The sequence below is a fragment of the Scleropages formosus genome, chromosome 3, assembly GCF_900964775.1.
Source record: "Scleropages formosus chromosome 3, fSclFor1.1, whole genome shotgun sequence".
In the NCBI taxonomy this organism is placed as follows: domain Eukaryota; kingdom Metazoa; phylum Chordata; class Actinopteri; order Osteoglossiformes; family Osteoglossidae; genus Scleropages; species Scleropages formosus.
The window spans coordinates 31,241,409-31,250,851 of NC_041808.1; the positions used below are offsets into that span (position 1 = coordinate 31,241,409).

The 9,443-nt window shown below is 50.9% G+C and overlaps 1 protein-coding gene across 1 annotated transcript; it reads right to left on the reverse strand.

Moving 5' to 3' along the window:
• Positions 1–340: 340 nt before the first annotated feature.
• baiap2l2a (BAR/IMD domain containing adaptor protein 2 like 2a) lies at positions 341–7,034 on the reverse strand. The gene is made up of 14 exons (XM_029250405.1): positions 6,981–7,034; positions 6,789–6,864; positions 5,863–5,949; positions 4,509–4,570; positions 3,996–4,067; positions 3,750–3,839; positions 3,298–3,431; positions 3,037–3,178; positions 2,678–2,756; positions 2,123–2,312; positions 1,852–1,917; positions 1,465–1,612; positions 545–585; positions 341–413 (listed from the first exon to the last, which is right to left on the reverse strand). The coding sequence occupies exons 1-14, from the start codon at positions 7,032–7,034 to the stop codon at positions 341–343; spliced, it is 1,314 nt and encodes a 437-aa protein (XP_029106238.1).
• Positions 7,035–9,443: the final 2,409 nt, after the last annotated feature.

A 9,443-nucleotide genomic window follows, 5' to 3' on the forward strand; every position in this document is an offset into this window, starting at 1 on the left:
TGGGCTCTGCAGCTCAGAAAAGCAATTGAATCTCAGCTGGGATTCACCACTCTCTGGAAGGACAAACAGTTTCCATTCCGGTGAGTGAGGTCTTCACTGAACAACCTGGTGTCGTTCAGTTAATAACAGAGACAGACATGTCACTCGTTCAATTGTGCAGTGACCTGTGATTTATTATGAGGAAGGAGGGCTGAGCTGTTAACACTCGAGATGTTTTCTACTTCTAGTTCCTACTACTACTTAGAGTCGTCGTTGACAAAGAAATTAGCGATCAGTTTTGGAAATGGAGAAAATCAGAGAGGAAGGGGATGGACAACAGTGTCCCCCGGGCTCAGTGACACTAAAACCGAGGAGCTGATCTATCATTAGTGGCTGTGGGCTTCAGCTTCACTGTAGCGAAAGGATTGGTTCCCCTGCGGAACAAAGGTCAGTCAGCCAGCTGTTCGGTATTTTACCATTTATACATTTCAGATAACTGATCGTTACGGGCATTAGCGCGCAACACCACAAACAACCTCCAACACCCTTCAGAAGCTGTTTGTACCTGGGAAAAAGGTCTGGTGGCTGTCCCTGGAACACAGATGCCTGAAGGGCAGAGAGAAATTCGCAGTTAAGGGTTTAATCAAAATTTCATTAGTCACCACATCGCTCTCTGAAAAACAAAGCGAGCGAAGCAGCACGTCGCCAGGAATGAGTGTGACAGCCCCTGATTTTCTCACATGGTTTTCACTAGCCGTGCACTACCGAACAGCCACAAGCATTCCACAACACTGCACAGGTGGACACACCCACACACACAAGCATGCATGCACAGAGCCTCACCGCCCCAATTTCAGCAGCTAGAACTTTCCCCCCGTGTCCACCAGAAGGATGGCTGCTGGGCCATGGAAAACAGCACCTTGCCACAGTGCCACAGCTGACCAGAGGATGAAAATGCAGGGACGCTATATTTCTTACGTATGTTTTTGAAAATATCACCACTACCCAACAAGTAAGAAAACATTTCCTTCCCACAAATATCTGTACTCATACCAAACTAACAGGAGATGCTAAGGAATCACCATTAGTCAGTTATGACTCCATCATTCCCAGCACACTCTACCAATCAACACAATGTGATTCGAAAGGGTTTTGAGCTTGAAATATCCATGAAACACAGCCGCACACAGCCTGCAGACCCGTGAAACACACACACACACACACACACATCATCTGAACGACTTGTCCCATATGGGGTCGCGGGGAGTCGGAGCCTAACCCGGCAACACAGAGCGCAGGGCCGGAGGGGGAGGGGACACACCCAGGATGGGACGCCAGTCCGTTGCAAGGCACCCCAAGCGGGACTCGAACCCCAGACCCACCGGAGGGCAGGACTCGGTCCAACCCGCTGTGCCTCCCTCCCCCCAGTGAAACATCCATGCTTATTTCTTTTGTAATCTGTGATGGAAAAAGTAAAACCCCCACCTTGTTATTGGTGGTAGACTCCGCCCTCCTCCCTGCAGTGGGCGTGTCCGGTAAGGGCGGAGGAGGGGGCGGGGCCACATTTCGGCCGCTCCCAGGGCTCGGCTCGAGAAGACTGCCCATGCTGCGGCTGCTTCTGAGCGTGCTGATGCTGGAGGGGCCAAAGGTCAATATCAACACAACCATTTTTTTCCCCTCACCGATTTGCTTTCTAAATTCTCCTGGAAAATACCAGCCGTACCGCACGTGCAGTTTTATTTACGGGGTTTGATAATTATTCTCCCGAATTTCCAGATGTCGCCTGAGGTTAACTGTTACGCGGAGACATCCGAGACAACGCTTCCACAACAGGTACTGTAATTTGCACGTTTTCCTGTGTTTCATCCTTACTTGGAGCCAGTGGATTTGGGCGTGTCTTCTATGGGTTCAACGTAGGCTGCAGGGAACCAGCCTTGGCTGTAGGAGAGGCATTAAGAAAAGCGTGGGGTATATGTGGGAGTGTAGAAGGGTAAGTGGATCAGACAGATCAATGAACGTAATGAGGGGTAACATAGTAGGTGCTAATGAAACACATCCAGAGGGTGTCTGCGATAACCTCGCACATTACAGTACAGCGTAAAATACAGGCCCTCTGCTGCGTCTACCGAAGCCTTCCACCTACTGTGAGCTCCCCTGCGCTCTGCCGTACAGCCAGCCGTTGCGCGGCTTCTCCACCAGCACGGTCACGGTCTCTCCCCGAGAGAAGGGCAGCAGCGTGGGATCGGAGGAGTGCGTGTGGGGGACCAGCGCTCGCATTTGCCTTCCCACACGCAGAGAGCCCCCCGAGGAGCGGCTAGGCTGCGGAGACGGCCCTGGGAGGAGTTGGGATCGGGGGTCGTCGAAAGAGACGTCGTAGCAGGGAGGAACAAACGTGGCGACGCGGAAATAATATTATTGAAATAACAGCAGAAACACTCCCGTCGTGAACTTCGCTTTGCCGTTCAGCGCTTTAGGGCTGCCGTCTTCCAGTGGAAGGACAGGATCGAAGGATCGAAGGCTCGAATCCCTCCTCCCGCTGTAGTACTGAACTGCTCCATTAAAAAAATACCCGGCTGAATAACTCGATAAATTACTGCGAGTGGCTTTGGAGACAAGTGTCATGCAAAGAAATAAATAATGTATACGTAGTAAGCATCTTCACGTGCTTAAGTCTGAGATGCTTCCGCAGTCCTCCTACCTCTAGAGGGCACTTTGCCCAATGATTGCTCTTCTCTGCCAGTCCAGTAATGTTCCACCTCCTCCTTTTTCGCTCTCATCTGCATGAAAGAACCGCATGGATCTCAAAGATGGACCTGGAAGAAGTTCAACGCGATACCGGCAGCCACTGATCGTTTCACCATCTCGCTGTCACATTTAAGACCCCCCCCGTACTTTAACCCATGTCCGAGCAAAGCCACCCCGTCCGGCCTCCTTCTCTCTCACTCCTCTCTACTCTTCCCTCCCGCCAAGACCAGCTTTGAGCTTTTCTCACTTCTAGGGTTATGGTTAGACCAAAGCCTGGGTTGGCACTCTATGAGCCTGCACTTTCTCGCCCACCTCGGCCTCCTGGTCAAGGTGCGAAGGGGTGTGGATCCTGTCCGTCCTGGTCTCATTCACACGGTCTCTCCATCGCTCGGCCTTTTGCTGCAGCGACCCGGCCGTCTGCGGAGGAGCAGAGATTCCCGTTACCGAGTCCTCGCTGGCAAAGTGATGAGGCAGGTGCGCGTCCTTACCAGGCAGCAACAGCGCAGCGCAAAGAGGATCGAAACGAGACGCAAGTTATGTCGGAGCCGCGTGCTTTGCTGCGGAGAGGCGCACACCTTGTTCATGAGGTACAGGATGGACTGGGTGAGGCCGCAGTGCTTCTCCGCGAGAAAACGGTACCGCCGCTCCTCCTCCGCGAGGGCCTCGCGCTGGCTCTGCCGCAGGAACTGCAGGTAGTCGCCGCTGTCCTGCAGGCAAAGACGCGCTCGGTCGGACACGCGGCAGCCCGCTCGCGGGAGGGCGGGACGCGTGTCCAGGTAGGGTGAGGTTTTCGTTTTGCCCCAGCTCTTAACTGCGATTCTGAAGTCCATGTGGGAGAGTAGGTGTGCGAGGTGTGAAGCGGGAGCTAATCGGGCTATAATTTAAATCTGCTTCCCGCAGGGTTGAGGTCCTGAAGGATCGGAGCGCCCCCCGGTGAAGCAGCACAAGTAATGCGGCCCGTGGGCCTACGCGGTCCGGGGGCGACGTCCCGCCCATCCCCTCCTTTCCGGGCCCCGCAAACTGACCTCCGCGTCCCTGTAGACCCCTCTTCTCAGCTGTTTCTGCAGGGCCATCGCCTGGCTCCTCACCTCCATCTCATAGCACCTCCTGCTGCCCTAGACAAAAAAAAAAAAAAAAAAAAAAGTCCTTTCCCAAGTCCGCCACCTTATTCGACATTTCGATATCTTATCCTCGACGTAGGTCCCGAGCAATCCTCCGCGTCATTTTCTTAAACCGTAATAGGAGTAGCGCTGAGAGGAATCGATATTTACCGATATGTACTCTTTGTCCAGCTTGACGTTCTGGTCCATCTCCTGCAGCACTTCGGTGTGAAACCACCGAAACTGCAAGAGCAACGTGAAAAATAATTTAACAAATGTTGCGGCAACTAGAAAAACGGTGACAATACCGATACTGCTGCCCCACCCCCACCCCCAGCTTTTGTAGTATTACTATAACTGGTGCTTCCCAGTAGGGGCTTTGTTGCCATTTATAATACAAATGGGGTCACTGGAACAGGTGTGCAGTCCCAGTTTAGGAAGCCAGAGGGGTTTTCATTTCTCCCAAGCCAACACTGGCCTCTTTGTTCATTATTAGCCGTCTGGCCTTTTTTCGAGCCGTGACGAAAGAAGGAACCGTTACAGCCTGCGTTATTCTCACGGGATGGTCATGCCTCTTCTCACAACATCATTTTGCAGTTTTCCGGTGCACGGGTTCAAAACGGCTAAAACTAAGTGATGCGAGAGCACTTCGTTTCTGGCGTAACGGCGAGGCAGAACACCTACGACGCCTTCCAGTTCGGCGGTGAGCCTCCTCTGGCTGTCGGAGATCTGAATCAAGACGTCCCCTGCGGAAAGAAGGCAAACGACAAATTCGCTGGGCTCTTGCCACCAGGCATAAAAAAACAAACACGCGGCGGTACTCCAGGAAAAAAAAAAAAAAACGGAAAGGATTCCCATCGGAAATTTTTCCCTATAACCTAAGCGATCGCGGTCCGACAAAAAAAAAAAAAAAGACGTAACTGTTATTAATCGCTAAAAACAAATATGGCACTAAAAGGGCCCGTTGATCATGAGATATGGGAGCAGCCGGGCGAATTAACTGCTGAGAGCTCTGAGTCCCAATCTATTATTTAAGGAGGCCTTCCTCGCACCCGCATCGGCGCAATCCGATCCCCGCGGACGGCTCTGCTGCACACCTTCACGGTACCACGCTCGCGGTACCACATTTCACAGGCTCGGCGGTTCCCTCCAGCACAGCCACACTCGACATCCGCGATGCATATTCTCACTTTTTACTCCTCTGCGGCATTGACGCTTACGCATCAGACGCGGATGCCTAACGGTCGTTAATATTTGCAAGGGTGTTACTAAGATACAGGGAGGGGAACATAATGCTGACTGCGAGGGGAACTTTGCTCGCTCGCCGCGTGGCGTACGCTGGGTTTTACCGCACCTTTGGACACCGGCTCACAGCACCGCGTGTCTTAACTACAGCCTCAGTCAGGCCACATTAATGGCTTTACTGCAGGCTATAGCAAAGAGAGGTGCAGACATTGTTTCTGCCTCTTTCATCACCCTCTGCGATAAAGCCTCAATCGCACATGTTCCGGAATGGCGTACTTTTACGTTCCTTCGCGTGTAAATCTGCGGTACAAATTTCCCGTCTCGATTGTCCCGAAAATGTGCTTAAAATTCAAGGCAGATCGTGATGATCTTTATTTATTCGCTCAACCCACACGCGTGAAACAGCTTTTGGGATCTCCATCCACAACCATCTGGTCGAGCGTCCGAATACTTCAACCGGCTTATTGGCAGAGGAGAACCAAAAAAAAAAAAAAAGAAAAAAACTTTGAACGTGATCATCGATTCCTTTCTTTACACTTCATCCGACTCGCCCACTGCGATAATTTGGTCGCTTAGCTGATGCTTTCAAGGGAATCAACTTACAGTTTAATTCACTTCCGCAGCTGGATACGTCGGTCGGGCGAAGCGCCTCGCCGGAGGAAAGTGCGGCAGCGCCTTTCTCCGGATCACCGGCCCATGTTCCTTAACCACCGTTCCCAAGAGCGGCCGATACAGACGCCCGCACATTTACCCCCGTACCGAGAGGGTTGACGGAGTGTGTTCTGTTTCTTACCCAGAGGGTACGAGGACATGCTGTGGAGAGCCTGCTCCCCCATCTTCGCCAGGGCACTGAAGTAAGCCTCACTGGTCGCTGCAAGGGCTACAGAGGAGCAGCACAGGACACACACACACACACATAAGTGCTGACAGGGGTACACCGTCCAGCCTCCATTCCAACGCAGAGAGCTGGACTCTGCCCGCAGGAACAAAGCGGCCCTTCGAAACCGTACAAAAGGAACGCGCCCCACCGGGGGTAAACCCAGACGACGGCGCTCTTGAAAACCGGCGCGATGTCAGATTCTACGCTTAAGAATCGGAACCTGTTTCCTTCCTTTTTTTATCGCTTTAAATCACAAGAGAAAACATAACCACACTAACTGTACTTAGAAATCCTCAAAACGCCATTCTAGGCGTCTGCGGGTTTAATAACCAAATAGATTCAGGCACACGGTGATCCGTCTCTGACAGAGTGAGAGGAAGCTCAGTAAATGTATTGTGGGAGCAATTCATCTGGACGAGGACTGTCTTTTGTACGACTGGAAAAAACTGTCGGGTAACATTTAACGTTAGATTTTTCACTCTGCGTGCGTATTAATCGCGGAATAAGTGAAAAACGTGAGAAACGCGTTTTACCGTGGTATCGAGCAAAGGAAATCTTTGCGTTTGCAGCCCAGAACCATAACTAGACCGCTACGAGACGGCATGTCCACGGCGACGGGCACGGAGGTTTGGACACCTGTCCTTGTAGGTCTCCATGGCAACAGGGGCAGGTGAAAAAAGATCGTTCTCAAAATTTCAAACATGTTTTTCATTACAGTCCGCGTCTTCCGAAGAGTACAAGGACGGACGCGTTCGCAGGGATTCAGGACCCTCCGTTACACAACGAAACGTTTGACTTTTCTACGATCCTTCTCCCTTTTTCTTCTCCCTTTTTCTCACCTTGGAAAGCCTGAACATAGCTGTGCCCTAGAGACACGAGTTTCTGCAGGCCGGGATTGAACTGATCCATTAGGTTCTGTAAATGAAACACACACACAGAGAGAGAGAGAGAGAGGGAGGAAATTACAGAAACTGAGAGGCCGACGGTAGTAACCGTATGAAAACGTTAGAGGAGGGCATGTCCGCACTCACCATATAGACCCCCAAAGTGGATCGATGCACCTGATCGCTGTTCGGTCCTGACATCTTGCAGCAACCCGGACAACCGGTTCAGCAGAGAAACGCACAAATCCCTCGTCGCTAACTTGCAGCGCTATTAAAAAATAATCAGATTATATGAAAGGTAAGTGACATGACAGGCAGCCTAACAAACAGCTGCTGCTCCCCTGTAGGAAAGAGTGCGAAGGAGCTCCTCGGGAAACGATGGCTTCGGCGACACCAGATAAGAGATGAAAGTGCGTCAGTTAGACCTTGTAAATTATTGAGCAACCCCATAAACACACACACACGCGCACACACACACACACGCACACACACACACACAAACTTCATAGCCTAGGTCAAATACCATAACATTATTATTAATCTTTGGATAGTTCATGACTGCGAAGGCAATTTACAGAGTCATGCGAACAATTTCTCAATGATTCACCCGTTTATGCGGCGGGGTTTTCTTCCGATATCAGTTCCACGAACGTGCCTGTATCAAATGTACCGCAGCGGGATTGGGATTCGAACCGAGAACCATCGTGTCACGAGAAAATAACCCTAAACACAACAAAATCAAGTTCAACTTTATGCTTGTTATATTTAGACAAAGCCCTGGAAACAAAATTTAGCATTGCATTTGCTTCGTTATGGGGTAATAAAAGTCCACAGTATTATATTGTACTCATAAAACACACTATTACCACCACACTAGTTACATTTAACACCGACATGCTGGGCCATCCGGGATTTTTTTTTGCGAAATCCCTAGCTTGTTCTCAGCCTCACTGCAATAAAAATTATTTCCTCTTCTGATAATGTTCCTCAGGCGTGACTAAAAGACTGAAATGATTTTTTTCACGGATGAGGGTTAGGGCTAACCCTAACTCCTAACCCTAACCCTATGGGAGCCAATAGTACAGTAACCTTCATCAAGGTGCTACAGCAGGAGTGGGGCTTGATTCAAAAGCCTCCACGTGGTTACAGATCCACGTCCTTAAGTTAACTGCTGCCCCTGCCGCCCAGTTCTTATCACCCAGTTTTATGGGCCCGTCACACGGTTCGGGTCACGGCGGATTTGGCGCGGCGCGACCAAACTGGATAAGCGGTGACTAAACCTATCAGTCATCATCGTCCCGAGTGATAAATGTTGTGTTTGTAGTAAACGACCTCTTCCTTTGTCAGTCCTGCTGACGCGGTGCACTATGCGTGTACACCGCGTGCGCGGGCCCGGTGAAAAGACACGTGCGGTGACTCCCCCCCACCGTCCGGTAAAAGAGCTCAAGCACAGTCACGGTGCGTGACACACACCGGGTGGGTTTCAATCGCACACTGTGGCAGCGCTCAAACGGCGAGCCTCGGCGTGGCGTGGGTGCGATCTGAGGAACTGACACTCGTGTGCGGGGGGAACAGCTCAGCCAAACATCGCTGAGCGCGGCTCTCCGCGACGCACGGTACAAGGAGAAAGCATTTAAATTTCCACACTGTTTCGGGTATTGTGTGTGTGTGTTGTAGCGGTTAACTACAGCGCACATGCTCGTAACCGGAAGGTTATTGGTTCAAGACTCAAAGACTCACGCCGTGGGGTTGGGGGGCGCAGTGGCGTAGTGGGTTGGACTGGGCACTACCCTCCGGTGGGTCTGGGGTTCAAGTCCCGCTTGGGCTGCCTTGCGATGGACTGGCGTCCCGTCCTGGGTGCGTCCCCTCCCCCTCCAGCCTTACGCCCTGTGTTGCCGGGTTAGGCTCCGACTACAGAAAGCTGCCAGTCGTGATCGCTCCATTAAAATACAAGTTATTGTTGTGTAATAGGGAGAAGTATGCGACATGTTACTTATTAGGAATAATAAAGTGGCTGGCACGGTGGCACAGCAAGTACCGCTGCTTTCTCACAATGCCTGCGTGGTGCGAGAGAACATGGGTTTAATCCCCGCTCAGTCCGTGTGGAGTTTGCATGTTCTCTGGGTGCTCTGGTTTCCTCCCATCCTCCAAAGACATGTTGTACAGGTTCCCCATAGTGTGTGAGTGACACAGAGAGTATGTTCCACTGATGTATGGATGGGTGACCCAGTGTAAGTAGTGTATCTAGCGGTGTAAGTCACCACGGTGAAAGGTGTGTGGGCTGATTAACACTACATAGTGTTCATTGTAAGTTCATTGTAATTTGGAGAAAAGCGTTTAAGTGAATAAATGTAAAAAATGTTTGCTAACGATAAAGTGCATGGATGAGTGACTCAGTGTAAGTCACTTTGGGGTGTGGGCTAATGACACTACAGTTTTCACTAGGAGAAGCTGGAGAAAAGCGAATGGCTGCTGAATGAAAACGGAAAACGGTTCGTGGTACTGATGTTACGCACATTTTCACGCGCAAACTGTACGAGGCTAGATAGTCTAGATATGAAGACGAGAAGAGTTGATGAATTGTCGGTTATTTGCACTACTAGTCTCTGT

Excerpts from the sequence above, each read along its gene's own strand:
- baiap2l2a (XM_029250405.1), bottom strand. The coding sequence starts at position 7,034 with ATGTCAGGACCGAACAGCGATCAGGTGCATCGATCCACTTTGGGGGTC. Across the intron at positions 2,313-2,677 it reads GGGCAAAGTGCCCTCTAGAG|GGCCGTCTCCGCAGCCTAGC; the intron begins GTAGGAGGACTG and ends AACTCCTCCCAG. Across the intron at positions 414-544 it reads CCACCAGACCTTTTTCCCAG|GGGAACCAATCCTTTCGCTA; the intron begins GTACAAACAGCT and ends TTTGTTCCGCAG.